At 33.5% G+C, this 17456-nt stretch overlaps 1 protein-coding gene across 1 annotated transcript in view; it reads left to right on the forward strand.

The window, feature by feature from the left end:
• Window positions 1-17456, forward strand: part of LRP1B (LDL receptor related protein 1B) — a 1887165-nt gene that overhangs the window by 1110757 nt on the left and 758952 nt on the right. The window contains 3 exon segments of the mRNA XM_021076285.1: window positions 5803-6022; window positions 7941-8130; window positions 15048-15170. Coding sequence (XP_020931944.1) covers window positions 5803-6022; window positions 7941-8130; window positions 15048-15170 — 533 coding nt within the window.

A 17456-nucleotide genomic window follows, 5' to 3' on the forward strand; every position in this document is an offset into this window, starting at 1 on the left:
GATCCGAGCCGCGTCTGTAACCTACACCACAGCTCAGGGCAACGCCAGATCATTAACCCACTGAGCAAGGGCAGGGATCGAATCCGAAACCTCCTGGTTCTTAGTCGGATTCGTTAACCCCTGAACCACGACGGGAACTCCTATTTTCTTGATTTATTCAGACAAGCACTATAATTCTCCATTTTAGACAGCATGACACTAAGATAAATAATCAGTTCAACCAGCAAGTCAATCAATTATTTTTTTAAATTAAAGGCTATTGAAATTTAATGCATTAAAAAAATAGAAAGTTTTTTGTTGTAAATTTAATATGAGCCAGGCACTTTATTGAATAGGTTACTATGCTCTATTCTTTGATCCCTGCAATAATCCTTTGAATTAGTTGTTATTCTCAATATTATTTTACAAAGAAATTGGTAATGAATCTGCAAAAAAAAAAATTGAATATAGAGATTGGATAGATATTTAAACCTAAGCAACCTGCCTTTAAGACTTTACTCAGAGTCATTATACTCTGCTGCTTTTTATTAGTCTAGGTTGATATTCATATAATTTTAGACATGACCAAATTTTTCATATAGTGGTATCATTTTATATAGCCTGTAATACTTGTTTTAGGATGCATTATTTTGTACATTTCACAGGAAAGATGTAATTTCTAGAGACCAAGTGATAGAGTAAAACAAATAGGTTGACATGAAAGAGACTAACAGAAACCTATTTAAATATGTTTGCTGAAAGGCCTCTTTAAGGAGGCATCATTTAAGCTGAAACTTAATTGCAGAGAAGAAACTAGACATGAAAATTGAGGGAATTAGTTCATATCAAGAAAATGGTACAACTGAAGTTCTTAAATTGATCTTAAGTTGATCAAAAGCTTGACTGTAAGAAGAACTGAAATGAAAGTAGTGGGGCTGGATCATAGGTGGCAAGTGGAAAAGTGACTGAAGATGCACCTGGAAAGAAAAACAGGGCCTTGCCCACCATCATGAGAGCTTTGAACTTTGTCTTCAGTGTATTTGTAAAATAGGGAATTGATATAATCAGATTTAGATTTAAAAAAAATCTAATTTTACTAATCTGCAGAGAATGAAATGTAAAACAGTAGAAGTAAAATTGTCCAAATGATTGTTTGACCCTAATATTTTTTTCCATAAAACAAGAAACTTTAGTTTGGAAAACTCCATTTAAAATAACATAACTATAAGTGAAACATTTTTAGGAAAAAAAAAAAACACTGATTTAGTTACTTTTTTTTTTACTATCATAATACCTTTTTGCAGTTGTACATATGAAATCATCATATTTTCTCTGCCATAATAGCCTATTAACAAAAATGACTCTCCTCAGAGCTATGCTTTCATCAAAAGCTTCATAACCAATTACAGAATCAGTAAGGGATTTATTCATTATTTATTTATTAAAGTACATTATTGAATAACTACCATATACATTAATAGAAATTAGTAAGCCAGTAGTTGTCTTTAAGGAGTTTATAATGTGTGCTTGGTACACACACACACACACACACACACAAATAGTGAAATATGTATTCTTCATTGAGGTTTTTATTTCAGAATAGCTTAGAGGATGAATAGGATTTCCAAATGAATAGGGCACCAGGGGCTTGGAGTGTGCAGTCATATGGTTAATCGCTTATGTACTCATGAGGGGCTGTATAAGTAATTGTTTAGAGGCAGGGAAGTTAGTGGCAGTTTTGAGGTGAGATGCATTCATTAAGGCTACAGAAGGAATGTACAAAGGAACATAGCAGGAGGTGAGACTAGAAATAGACCGAAATCTTCAATGTGGGAATTAAAAGTTTTGATTTCTTTTGCTGATAACAGAGTAATTCGAAGATTTTGAAAATAAAAATCACATTTTCAATTCATGTTTTAGAAAGACAAGTGAAAGTAATATGGCAGCTCTATGAGAAACAGCCCACTGGGAGTTCCCTTTGAAAAGGAGTGAAAGACATTCAGTAGCATTTGTAATAGGAACAGAAAAGAGGGAATTGAGAAGGAAATGGTAAAGAATAGGATTGGCAGGCCTCAAAGGTGGTTGAAATGGGGGTAAACCTGGAGGAGGAATCAGTTATGATTGTCCCTCAAGGTGATAGCTACAGATAAACCCCTCCTTTCTAGTAATTTCACACTTTACAATTTATGTCAATAACTTAGAAACCTGCATCTCCAGTTCTGATTTCTCAAAATATTATCTACAGGAAAAGATGGGTCAAAGCTGAACGCATATTTCCCTCCAAACAGGATTTTCTGTCTCCCTATCTCAAGAGCATCATATCCTCTAGGTAGATACGATGTCATCAAATAAGGCACATTTCGAAACAGAAAAATTTATTTTACTTCCATGGCAGAAGATCTTAAGGATTTAAAAATTTCTAGGATTGACCATCAGATAATACAATTTAAATTGGGGATATAATTAATATTAAGAAAGCCAAGCTTTGTGCCACAGATTACAAACATGAATAAGAAATAATATCTGCCCATAAATATTTTAATTTTTAAAAGGAATTATCAGAAATGCAACACCATTAAATTCAATATATGGTGTAAATGCAATAAATTGTATAAAATAATTAACAAATGTCATTATTTGTGACTAACAGAAGAAATAGAAGAAAGAGATAATTTTGGCAGAAAGGCTAGGGTTAGACTTCATCAAGAAATTGTACTTGGACAGGCTTTGAAAAATAGAGGTACGATTTTTCTTGTCACAGTGGAAGGTCAGTTTAACCTAATTTTATTTTATTTTTTGTCTTTTTTAGGACTGCACCAGTGACTGACGGAGGTTTCCAGGCTAGGGGTTAAATCAGAGCTATAGCTGATGGCCTATGCCACAGCCACAGCAGTGCAGGATCCAAGCCGGGTCTATGACATACACCATAGCTCATAGAAACACCAGATCCTTAACCCACTGAGCAGTGCCAGGGATCAAACCTGAGTCTTCATGGATGCTAGTCAGATTTGTTTCTGCTGAGCCATGATGGGAACTACAAGCTTAACGTAATTTTTATTTGATGAATACCCCAAATTCCACCTATAAAAATATCTATGTGGAGTTCCCACTGTGGCACAGTGGGACAGATGGCATCTCTGCAGCGCCAGGGTGCAGATTCGATCCCTGCCTGGCACAGTGGGTTAAAGGATCCAGCGTTGCTGCAGCTGAGGCGTAGGTCACAAATGCAGCTCAAATCCAATTCCTGGCCTGCAACTCCACATGCCATGCCCCAGGGCAGTCAAAAAGAAAAAAAAAGTTAGTTCTTGCTTATTTTATGTGTTCACATGTTCTACTTTGTGAATTCATGAATCATCATACTTGATAATGATTATAAAGCTTTCACAGTGTAAATGTTAATTAGACAGGTAGATGATGACTATATATCTAGTCTCTGTCAGATTGATATCACTTATTTATTAATTTTTATTTATTTTTTTCTATTATCTTTTTTCTCTACTGTACAGCATGGTGACCCAGTTATACATACATGTGTACATTCTTTTTTCTCACATTATCATGCTCCATAAGTGATTAGACATAGTTCCCAGTGCTACACAGCAGGATCTCATTGCTAATCCATTCAAGGCACTTGTCTGTATCTGTTAACCCCAAGCTCCCAATCCATCCCACTCCCTCCCGCTCCCCTTTGGCAACCACAAGCCTGCTCTCCAAGTCCATGATTTTCTTTTCTGTGGACAAGTTCATTTGTGCCATATAGTATATTAGATTCCAGATATAAGTGATATCAAGTGGGAATGTAAGCTGATACAACCGCAATGGAGGACGGTACGGAGGTACCTTAGAAAACTATACATGGAACTACCATATGACCCAGCAGTCCCACTCATAGGCATATATCTAGACAAAACTTTCCTTAAAAAAGACACATGCATCCACATGTTCATCGCAGCACTATTCACAATACCCAAGACATGGAAACAACCCAAATGTCTATTGAGAGATGATTGGATTAGGGAGATGTGGTATATGTACACAATGGAATACTAGTTAGCCATAAAAAAGAACAAAATTATGCCATTTGCAGCAACATGGATGGAACTAGACTCTCATCCTGAGTGAAGTACGTCAGAAAGAGAAAGACGTCACTTATTTTAAATGTGTCTTTCTTATGTTTTGTTCAACTGAAAATAACCTCAGGTAATGGGTCAGATCACAAAAACTCTTTCTTCAAATAGCAGTACAATATAAAATGTGTTTAGAATATCCAGAACTTTCTCATGTGTGTATATATGTTTCCATGCACATGTGTAATTGGGTTAGAGGGTCACAGAAAGTAAAAGAATGTTACTATTATCAAAAAGAAAAACTATAGGGAAAGGTAATTGCCATTTAACAAGTCATAAATTAGCAACAATAAAATTGCATTGATTCACTATGTTTAAGATTTCAGGAAAGTTATCGGTAGAGATGAAAAACTTGTGTATTTCTCTTAAATGGTTGATTTACATAGTTGAAGTCAAGTAGTTTTACCTAACTAGCACAGGATTAGAGCAAATGGAATGGATCTTCTGTTTACTCCTAATTCGTCCCAGTAATAAAACCACTTGAAGAACAGGCATGGTACAAAATATGCATATTGCCATGTTTATTTCTAGGATTATAATACATTTCAACATACTAAAATTCACCAATCTAAACATACCAAGTCTAAAAAAGGCAAATCAACATAATTGTAAACTGTTAAGAGAATTTAAAAAGAGCTTAATTGGCATAAAAGAATAGATGGTGTGTTACTTCCTCAGTTGTCCTAAATCTGCCTGTTTAAATCACAGTAGGATTTTTAGTCATGGATACAGATTTGTCCCACATTACTTCAGAAATTCTTTAGGGTCCATAGCATGTGGAGGCAGTGGATCTAATAAGGGCAGTTCCAGAGTTAACGGCTTAAAAAAGCTTTGAAGCTTTATAAAGTTGTATTTGAGGTGACTGAATTAAAGCCTACACTTTAATTAGTAACTCAGGAACTTTCACATGACCCCAAAACAACACATGTGGAGGGTTTTAACCTTATTCATGAGGGAATTGGAACATTAGCTCCAAGCCCCTTCTCCCACTGTTAAAGCTTACACAAAAGATTTGTTTTTTAAAGCTAGATGCTTTTGTTTGAGATAGAAGTTAAAGCTCAGAATCTCAAGGTCAGTCAACCTGCTGTTATTAAACTTATGTGCAGCTCAATCATCTTCTGTGGGTTTTGGGGTAATAATAAGCAGCAATAAAGCATAGATAATTTGCATCAGGAAGACAGATTAGACCTGACCAAACAAACCCAGTATGACTGTGCCCTTTAGAACAAAGACAATGCAATTGCCTGCCTAAAAAAATAATAAGTCATCTGAGATTAAATAAAGGCTGGAGTAGATCATTAACTGTGCCGTGATTCTCATGCCAGTCAATCTGCTTTTTAATTACATAATTGATTGTATGTTTTATAAAGTGGAAATTTAAAAATAGTAATGCCTTAAGAACCAACACCAAAGAAAATCAAGATTTGGCACTTGCTCTTATTTAATTAATGAATGAGGCCAGTAGGTATGGTGGTCGTGGGTTTTCTGATATGTGCCTAAATGGACTGGCTCCACTGAACAAATCTTTATTTCCCTAGTACTTCATAGCTATCTCCTTTCTTAGACGGATGAGTGTTTAGATAGGAGAACAAATCAGAGCATTAATTACATTTTATGGAGGTGCTAGATCTGAGGAAGCATCCCTCTGTACAGTAGCTGGTTGAAATAACACATACTCTTCTTTGTCATGTCCTAGATGGATGTATTGGACAGACTGGGAGGAAGATGAAATAGATGACAGCGTGGGAAGGATCGAGAAGGCCTGGATGGATGGCTTCAATCGGCAGATTTTTGTGACTTCAAAGATGCTGTGGCCAAACGGTTTAACTCTGGACTTTCACACCCGCACATTATACTGGTGTGATGCCTATTACGATCATATTGAAAAAGTGTTTTTGAATGGAACTCACAGGAAGGTAAAAGACAAATGCTGTTTTTTGTTTTTTGTTTTTTTTTTCTAACCCATAGGCTTCTTTCACAGAGCCTTGTTGTGTTGTGTTAAAAATACTTTCAAGTTTATTTTTACCCCTCTGAGATGGCTGCCAGTAGTCTCTGTGGGGTGGCCGAAGGAGGCTGAGCATTAAGCGGTGCAGCTGGCACTCGCTTCCGGGACACTGGGCCGGCTTGCTGTGGCATGTCAGGATTTGTGGGATTTTTAAAAGAAGCTTTCAGTATACCAGAGCTGTCTTAAAATGCAGTTTTTCTACATTATCAGTGAGTTGAGTCTGACAAAGCAACTCAATTCTATTCAAATATCTTTAATATTTGCAGCTGATATTTAACCTATGTAATATGACAAAGTTATTACAATTAATTTATTTGAATAAAAACTTCATGACATTGGAATTGAACTGCAAGAATGAAGAGAACTTCAAGCTTATTGGCCTGCATATATATCAACACACCCTTGCCTCTTTTGGTAAAATCATTGGAAAACAATTTTTAAAGTCTTGGGTGAAATTGAGGATGCAGTGGACTGTGTGACAGAGATGGGGTTGGCAAAATATCACCTCTATATTCTGTCTTATAATCATCTAGGTACATATAAGATTGTGAACTAGCTTCAACTGTTTAGTTAAGTAATAGAAAAATGGAATATTAAAAATTACCAAAATACTTCCTTTGACAATACATTCCTTCTGTTTTGGAAAGGAGGTTTGAACAGCTGGCCAAGCCTATTTATCAAGGATTATTTTTAAGAAATAAATAGTCTACTAATAGTTAAGATTATTTCAATAATTGGTTATCTCTAATAGGGCTTTAAATGTCTTTCCTCAAATAAATTGATTTGCATTAACCTAATGTCACGTACCTAAGAGGTGTTAAATAAATATTTATGATTCCTTTCAAGATGTTGATATATACACAATATACATAGCATTTTATTAGCCAGCATATTTTAGCCCACATGGAGGTAAGATAATAAGAATTAGGCTTAAGTATTCATCATATTAAAATTGGGTATGAAGAGGTCAGATAAAAGGAACAAAATGTTAATTTCTAAACCTACATTATTTGGATAAATTCCTCAATTCTCCAACATTAGATGACTTGAGTACAAAATGCCTTTTCATATTACATATGATTTCATATTATAAACTGTGAAAGATGAAAAAGTATTACTATTATGGAGGTATTATTCTTATTCTCTTCTACAATTCTACAAGCAAAAGATTACTATAAGATTGTTCCACTTAAACAACTACAAAATAAACTGGAATGTAAAGAATATTTACAGGATATTCAGAATATAGGCAGAATTGAAATTAACTAGGAGCCTTGTTTATCCGCATACTACTAATGAACGTTTCTGTATTCAAAATTAAAATTTTAGACCTTCCTCCCTGTCATCTCTGAGATATCTTCAATTTGCATTAACCCAATTGAATAGGAGAATCCCTCTCACTCCCATTGTTGTAAGACTGTGTTATATTGCTTGGCTTTGGATGGTCAATAATATTGCAATATCCATAATGACATTAATTATGCAGATGAGTTTCTGTCCCAGAATATGATACTGAATAGCACGAAGAAAAGAGACAGGGAAGAGTATCAGTCATCTTAACGTTTGCTTTTCTTGACCATATACATAATGCAATCTCTGAGATAATTTAAATGGATGAAATATAAATGGTCTCTGAAATAACATGCCCTAAAAACATAACAAAATATGCTCACATTGTGAAATGCATTTCTCAAATATACTGAAAGAAAACAGAAGTTATTAGTTAGATCACTATCTCTTCTACTTATTTGAAGATCATCTTCTGCAAACATTTAGTTATGTTTCTAAACGTCAATTCTGATTTTTCACAATGTGTTTATATTTTACAGATTGTTTACAGTGGGAAAGAGCTGAACCATCCTTTTGGACTGTCGCATCATGGGAATTATGTGTTCTGGACTGATTATATGAATGGTTCCATTTTTCAACTAGATTTGATAACGAATGAGGTGACATTACTGAGGCGTGAAAGACCACCCCTGTTTGGGCTTCAGATTTATGATCCACGAAAGCAACAAGGTATTAAAAAACAGATAAAATTGCTTCTGAGTTTCACATATAATAATACTTCACAAGAGTTGCATAAAGGCTTTGTTTTGACAGTGTGGCTGAAGTTTTATGATAAAAGGTGTCTAGGCATGCCAAAGTCAATCAAATCTTAGACATTTTACCATAAAATTCTTTATTTATTGTTCAAAATATCCTAAATGAGTGACTCTGGGAATTCCATTTGGGTGAAGTTCAAGATTTTCTCCAAATACTTCCTTTTTCATGTCATCTTCACTGAAAAAGGCTGTTATTTAAAGTAAACAATTCTCTTAATGTTATCAGAGTCAGTATCATGAGCAGTAGAAGAACTTTCAGTGTGGAAAAAAATTATAGGAAAATATCAAAAAATACTTTATACAAGGAAATGTTACTTCTTAGAGTAACTCAGTATTGTCTGATTAATTTCATGTACATTTAAGGAACATTTTATTTTTTTAGATGTTATGAAAGTGAAATAAGGTACCATGATATTCATGTCTTATTAAAGTCAGATAATATTCTCATATGATTTAGCTACATGAGTTATTAATATTTATTAGGCCATCTGAAAATAACATAACTCAGAATTTAGGTAATAAACAAAAAGCAGTTTAGTAAATTATGTGGCAGACTTTTGTTATGAATCTCAATAGTCACTGTTCCTTTCTTGAAATGTAGATATTTTTGTGAATATGTAATGAACATTCATTTCAATAAATTCAGGCATAAAAAAATTTCCTGAGATTTTCAATGTGGGTATGTTGTCAATAGGAAGTTATCTAGCAATAGAAGTTTGTTGAAGATATTTTAGCTTTATCGGAGATTTTGAAAGCTAAATTTCTCATTCATGGGCTTCACTTTTTTCTAGTGTATTAAAATTGCTTCATTGGACTGTAAATGCAATTTTATAAAATAATTGAAGTACCATAAAGTGAGAACTTTCAATAGCTAACAAAAAGATAAAATTATCTTTAAAAATTAAAATGAAATTATTTGAGATGGTTTAAGCCATAGTCATAGACAAGAAATGAAGAATAGAGACAATTGCCTGGGTAGATCACATGCTAATAATTTCTATTACATTCATATCAACTGTTCACCCTGTCCCAGTTGTAGTTCCTCTACACTGAACTGGAAGAGGAAGAACCCTCCTTACTTCCTTAAGTGTCTCATTTTCAATATTATTGTCCCCTCTAATTTTACAAACATTAGTCTTTTTGGATTTCACTACATCAACCAGTACAAAATCCTATTGCCCATTTCCATTTTCTTTAGAAACTGTTCATCTTGAATACTACTGCTGAACTCCCCCCTGCCAAATTCAATGACATTTTCACAATCTTCATTTTCTTTAAACTTCTAGTTGCTTTAGAGAATTGACCAATTAAATGCAACACACAAGTGGGAAATGCCATGACTTAACTGTAAAATAGATGTGCTTAGATACAAGTCCTGACACTTTCTCCTTCTAAAAATTGGCACACATCATGAAAGATTTGACAGAGATAAATGTTTTCTTTATAAAAATCCTATAAGGATTAGATAACTATTTGTTATAGTTATCTAAGAGTAAGACTTAGACTAATGCCTGGCTCACAAGTTACATTAAGTAATTTACCCTTACCATTTGTTAATCAGGATCCATGTATTTTTAAGTTTCGTTCTATATAAACATTTAAAATAAATATTTAAAGCAGTAATGTCTCACAATCATAACAACAAAGTACATGCCTCTGATAGGAATATGGAGAATGTATTCCAATATTCATGAGGAATGTATCTGGTATTTCAAACAGTGCCATTGACATAATTGTCCAGTGCTATTCCTTGGCTAGACAATGTTTTATAAAAACTGGCTTCTTAAAAATTTTAATTAAAGGGACATTAAAAAATGGAAACTTAACCCTGATTGCTAAACTTTTCATTCAACTTTTATTGTGTAAACCACTGTGTTCTGTCTTATTGAAATAATATATTCAGCCAAATTGGTTGATTATTTTTTAACTTAGGTGAAATAATCAATTAGTTTGAGTTTCCTACCCAATCTTCACTTGGCTAAGCATTGACTGGTATTTAACTGGATCTTCTGAACTGACAGTGTAATATGGAAAGGATGCCTGGTCAATATCATTTTTAGTCAATAGACAATGAAATGGGATAATCTACTCAAGGTCTAAATTTTTAGTACCTGTACTACACTGATTAAAGTAGCTAGAGTATGAAGGAAAATGTCTCAGATGTTCCAATGCAGACATGTTATCTTATCACGTTCCAGTTTTCCCTCAGTGGTGTTTCTTTTTGAATCTTTTGAACATTAGATATTAATAAATATTTAGAAACATATAATCGGTGGCATCTAAATTTTGGTTATATACTGTCCTGTTAGACTTTTTCTGAGGATAAGATAGTTGTAATTGAATGGAAAACTGGAGCCCTATGAGTACTAATTCTTCATGGAATAGAGTAAGTTAGTCTTTTTTTTTTTTTTTTTTTTTGTCTTTTTCTAAGGCTTCACCTGCAGCATATGGAGGTTCTCATGGAGGTTTCCAGACTAGGGGTCTAATTGGAGCTGTAGCTGCCGGCCTATGCCGGAGCCACAGCAATGCTGGATCCCAGCTGTGTCTGCAACCTACACCAACCACAGCGCTCAACAACACCTGATTGTTAACCTGCTGAGCAGGGCCAGGGAGCGAACCCACAACCTCATAGTTCCTAGTCGGATTCATTAACCACTGAGCCACGACGGGAACCCCCAAGTAAATTAGTCTTATATAGCCTTGTATTTTCCTTCTCTCTCTCTCTCTCTCTCTCTCTCTCTCTCTCTCTCTCTCTCTCTCTCTCTCTCAGAGGCTATAGTATACAATTGTATTTGCATATATAAACAGTATCATTTATATATAGTATACGTATATATGTCGGTAAGTACATATACATATGAATACGTAGATAATAGTTAATATCACAGATACACACACACAGAGACACACACACAGGAACATCATGAAAAATGTTTAGGAATGCTACTAATTTAACATTTAAACTCTTTTAGAATTAGTGTCAGAAATCAGTGAGCTAATTTGATTTCTCCAGATCAGGAAAGACTCTTAGCAAATTATTCAGTTATATGCCAACTAATTTCAGGAAGATATATATATATAACCATAGTAAACAGAAAACTGCCTTTAGGAATAAATTCCAAAGTAAATTAGGGTCAAATAGTTTTTGGTATGCTACTGTACTGTTGTTCCGATTTAACTGATAAACTTGCTTTCTTTTTTATTTACATTTGTTATCTGAAACAATTTTGTAACCCTCTCCTGAAATACCTCATAAATTTTATTTTGTATCCAATTAAACTTTTTTTAAATATAAAAAGCCTCTTGATTACCTTGATAGCACCCAAGATTCAGAGATATTAGGTTACAAGCACTAGTATAACAGATACACCTTTAAATAATACATCTTTAAATAATCTACCTTGAAATGCAAAGTGTGCAGTGTGTGTGTGTATATATGTGTGTATATATATATATTCTTATTCACATACAAACAAGAAATTCAAAGTGTACAGAGTGTGTATATATATATATATATACACACATATATATTTTCATATTCACATACAAACAAGAAAACCCCGTTTATCTTATTAAAACAGACATATCTATCCACATACACAAGTACTTTTTGCCTACACACACAGATGACTGTCATTCAACTTGCTAACCAGAAGTTTCATTCATTCATTCATCACTTCAACTAATGTTTATCAAACATATAGAAACTATAAGGGGCAGAATAATTCTACTTCTCCAATATACATAAAACAGGAGGGAAAAAGCTAATGCTTTTGGCCCAGACAAACCCTATCTTTAACTTAATTTTCTGACCTGGAGTTCCTACTGTGGCACAAAGGATCAGCGATGTCTCTGGAGCATTGGGACACAGCTTCAATCCCTGGCTCAGCACAGTGGATTAAGGATCCTGTGTTGCTGCAGCAGTGGCTTGGATCTAATCCCTGTCCCAGGAACTGTACATGCTATGGAGTGGCCAAAACAGAAAAAAAATGCCTCATTTGATTTCCTTGCATATTTCATTTTTTAAAAAATATCTACTTCCAAAGTAAATTAGAGTTTTATTTTGTTGTTTTCTGTGTGTTGTTTTCTGTCCCTTGATCTAATTTTTATTTTGTCATATATATGTAAGTTCAAGAGCATAAATTTTAAATTAAGAAAAATTCATGTTTCTATTTATTTAGAAATGATATAAGTATTAGTACTCTGACCTAGAAATAAATAATAACTCTTCTTCTAAATCCTTATTTTTATAAGGATTATTTCTTATTTCTAAATATTAGAAAAGTCATTTAAATCCTCAGATCTTCAGTTGTTTGTTCTGCAAATGAGATAAAAACTACCTTTATATGTTTTTTATAAAAAGTGAATTAAGGGAGTTCCCCTCGTGGCTCAGTGGTTAGCGAATCCGACTAGGAACCATGAGGTTGCGGGTTTGGTCCCTGGCCTTGCTCAGTGGGTTGAGGATCCGGCGTTGCCATGAGCTGTGGTGTAGGTTGCAGATCTGGCTCAGATCTCGCATTGCTATGGTTGTGGTGTAGGCCAGTGGCTACACCTCTGATTAGACCCCTAGCCTGGGAACCTCCATATGGGGCGGGAGCGGCCCAAGAAAATGGCAAAAAAACAAAAAAACAGAGGAAAAAAAATGAATTAAAATGAATGTATATGCAAGGTAACCCTGGGCTTAATGCATTATGGACTGTTAATAATGAAAGCTATCAGTATGTTAATGAATTTTATTGATATTTACATGTAAATATTATAATGATGTTTGTAGTCAATCAGGTTTTCAAGAAAGCATTTTTACAGGAAAATTTTGCAAGCTAGACTCTAATAGAATTTTTAAAAAGACTATAATATAAGCTCTATCTGGATTATGTTTAAGTAATAAATTCAAAATATATATTGGGATACTACTAAAATAAAAATGATCTAAGCAATTCCAATAATAAATATGGAATTATTCAAATTAATTTATATTTCGAATTTCTCTCATGACAAGACAAATACAATTTCTCTCTTAATATACTCTATTCATAGAAAGGGAATATATTTAAAAGTTTGAGTAATAGTAATTTGTTTTTAAATACTTAGATTTTATATTCAGTGACAGTTGTAAGTATGAGTCATGCTATTAAAGAATATGATGTTTAGCATACAGTTTCAGCAGAAAAATACACTCATATATATTTTTTAGGACTTTCTTCTTTCTTATTCTTTTAAATTCTTTATATAATTCTCACTATATTTTGAATTAATCCTCATTTTCTAGAATCTACACTACTAAAATGTTGAATGTACAATTTAACCCTGTACGTAATGTGTATAACACAGTACACTTAAGCATCCTATGAAGTATTATATCTTTATTTCATTATCAGATAAATGTGACTACCTCTGGAAGTTGCTTAAAAATTTTCTGCATTCCCTGCTGGAAAAAGCCTGAACTAAACTTAATTATCTTCCGAGTTCAGAAATTGATGCCGTAGCTTGAATTATTAGCTTCCTTAGTGATCAAGTGTATTTTTAAAAATTTTCATAAACATAGCAGATTGAATTTACATCTCAGAATAATGAAAAAAATGATTATGTACTTTAGATCATTTCATCCGATCTGTGGGCTCATAATGATAATCTATGGGAATGAGTTAAATTATTTATTGCATATAGCAATATTTTGAGTTTTTTAACTCATTTATTAATAGTCTCTGCAAAACACATCCAACCCCTGAGGGTGAAATTATAATAACCTAGTCTTTCACTTTAGTCACATTTTTGGCACCTTGCAGTAACTGCCAGTGGTCTTAATGATTGTATTGTTTTACTGTTGTCTCCTAGTAATTAAAAGATCTTTATTTGTAATATTTCAGTTAAGATCTTTTGATACGATTAAAATGTTATCTATTGATCTTGGAAAGTGCAACATAATATAAAATGATCCTGACATTTTACTGCCAATGGAATGCTGGTGGGTGTAGCATTCGTAAGGTTCTACACATAAACAGTTCAGAAAATGTACTTTTTTACTTGCCTTTCCAACTGGTGTGAATAAAGGGCATCAAAGTGGTGACTACCTAAATTTTATTTACTTTTACCTACACCTTTGTAAAAATGGACTCTCTAGCCTCTTTATTTTATCCAAGACTGCAGGAGTGTCTCACATATGTTCATGGATCATACCTTTATGGCTTTCCCTTCAGGCTTGCTTCACTAATAGTAATTGCATGCCTCATCATTGCTTCTGCTGTTTAGGTCCACAGGGACAACACTTTAACCCCTGTGTAATGTACATTTTCCAGCAAGGCAACTCATTTATAAGGCTTCACAGGTAGCCTATGTTCCCTTTGTTCCTCATTGCACTGATGTGCCAGTGTACTCCTTGCAAATGAGAAAGGAAAACCCCACCCCTTTCTCCAGTGTCCATTCGCTTTATGTTTACTTGGGTTCCAAAGGCACATTCCAAGTGCTGGTAGTCTACTTTACAAACATCTTAAACTTAAATATGCTGGGCCTGTGTTATCCTGAACAGACACCATTCTGTCTCTTCTATCCTTCCTCTCTCCTGTTATCTATGTGCACACAGACTTCTTTCTTTTCCAGCCAACACATAAATTCCTATTAACTACCAGTACATCATGTCTTTTCAAACATTTTTGAATTTCATTTAAGATTCACCAGGAATTCTTATTACATTAATAAATATGTACTAACATGGCATGTATGTGTGTACATGTTTATGCCTTCATGCATCTCCTAGAGAAAACATGAGCCTGCACTGGCTATCTTTGTACAAAATTAGTGTTCTCTGACACCTTTGTTTCCCTCCTCTTTCAGGTGACAACATGTGCCGAATAAATAACGGGGGCTGTAGTACACTGTGCTTGGCAATTCCAGGAGGCCGTGTATGTGCTTGTGCTGATAATCAACTTTTAGATGAAAATGGCACCACTTGCACATGTAAGTGTCTTTTCTTGTTATGCTCATTGTTTATATGTGTCTTTTTGAGGAATAGAAGCAGGTGAAACCAAAAGAATTAAAATTAAACTTAGAAAGAGAAATTCAGATAATGACTTTATCTTTAGGTATAATGCCTTTTAGACTACACATAATTAACAGAAAAAATTTCCAATACACAGATGGATAATGATAATAATGAAGTTTAGCCAATTATCCTGTCATTGCTGCATCTAGATTAGTAAAACATATATATAAGTATAGGTCACAGAAGAAACTATTTCTTGAAATCGTTAGGGAACCTGACATCAGTGGTTGTTACTAAAAATATATAGTTTTTGGTTACGCAGGTGATATGGTCATGAATTCCACAGTCCTCCAATTACTTTAAACAGCTTAGTAAGTTCAGTTATCTATGGTGATGAAGAGCAAAGAAGGAGGGAAAAAAGGGACTTTTGTGGAATTTCTACACTTGATCAAAACAGGGAATTAACTGGATTGCTTGACCTGTATTAGAAGCACTTGATTAATTTTTACTGACCTTCCTCAGTTTGCTGCACCTTGCTTTTCCAATGTGACCTTTTGAAATTTGTCCCATCTACATATATCATGTCCTATAAGCACAATAACAGCAATGATATCGTTCATATATTGCATGCTATATAAATATTTCTGGGATGATTTAATCCTGAACTTGTGTGTTTCTCGTGATTCTCCAGAGAAGCAGAACCAATATGTGGAGAGAGAGAGAGAAGGAAATTTTTTTAGTAAGGACTTGGCTCTTGCCATTATGGAGGCTGACAAGTCCCAATGGAATGTCATGTGCCAATGGTGTAGTTCCAACCTGAATGCTGATAAGCTACAGAGCCAGGAAGAGTCAAAGTTTCAGTTCCAGGCCAAAGTCAAGAAAATGAAAACAAAATCATCATATTTCAAAGCAGGCAGGCAGGAAGAATTCCTTTTACTTGTGGGAAGATAGGCCTATTTGTTCTTTCTATTCAGACCGTCACCTGATAAATAAGGACCACCCACATTAGGGAGGGCAATCTAGTGATTCAAATGTTAATCTCATCTAGAACATTCTCACAGACACAGATTAGTGTTTGACCAAAAATCTGGGCTATTGCCTTGTCAAATTGACAAAATTAACAATCACAAATTGTTAAATAAATGATTCCTGTATTTTTTCCATTAGTTATAATGATTGTCAATTGTCTCTGGAGAGATAGAAGTAGAAATAAGTGTAATGTAGAAGACTTCAACTTATTTAAAATGTCTGTTTCTTCTAGAGAAGAAAAGATGTGGATACAAAAATTAAAAATGTGGATTTCTAAGACTGACAATAAATAGTAACATTTGAGAAACGTTAAAAAAATTAATGAAAAGTATATTTATAATGCCACTATTCAACAACAAGCTACTGGAGCATTTTAATGTGTGTCCCTGTAATTATATATCTTAGAGGTTATTATTTTTTTACTGCTAATAATAATCATAGATAATATCCACTAAATTTTTATAGTGGATGTGACATTTTATAAAAAGTATTTGTGATTCTCCTTAGTCTTTATGATAATTGTATAAGATACTGTTACTATTACATTTTATGATTTAAAATTTAGACTCAGAGGTTAATAACTTTTCAATGTTCCTGTAATTAATAAGTAGAACATTTAGAATTTAAACCCTAAATTATTTAATTTTGGAGATTGAACACTTAATTATGTTATGCCTTTATACATTTGGATAGTGCTACAGTAATATTTATTTTGTCCCTTATTTTTACTTAATATGAGCATAAACATCTTACCATGTAGCATTTTGTATATATGATTTTTAATGACTGATTTTCAAGCTATTTGTCTTCTTTTCCTATTTGATGTTTGTTACTATTTCTAATAAGTTAGTATAGGCTATCTGTGTGTTACTCTACTGTTTGTGATTACTTCTATATTTTATCATATAGTCCATGGTTAGTTTGTTATATCTTTTTTCATCTTCTTTAAACATTTGGAATAATATTACCAGTTTTCTGTTTTATTATTATTATTATTTTGAGTTTCAACTATTTGAGATGAGGACTTTGGCTTCCTTTATACTATTCTCTTCATCTTCCTCAATTTCAGTCCTTAATATAATGTAGGATTTCTGACAAGGAATATTATTTTGAAGTATCAAATATTAAGTTGTTTAAAAAATAGTTTAACATTTATAGTTTTTTGGTCAACTGTACATTTTCTTTTAGACTTAGATCAGTGCTTGACTAGTTATATTGCTTAGTACTCAAAT

This window comes from Sus scrofa, chromosome 15, assembly GCF_000003025.6.
Source record: "Sus scrofa isolate TJ Tabasco breed Duroc chromosome 15, Sscrofa11.1, whole genome shotgun sequence".
NCBI classification, from domain to species: domain Eukaryota; kingdom Metazoa; phylum Chordata; class Mammalia; order Artiodactyla; family Suidae; genus Sus; species Sus scrofa.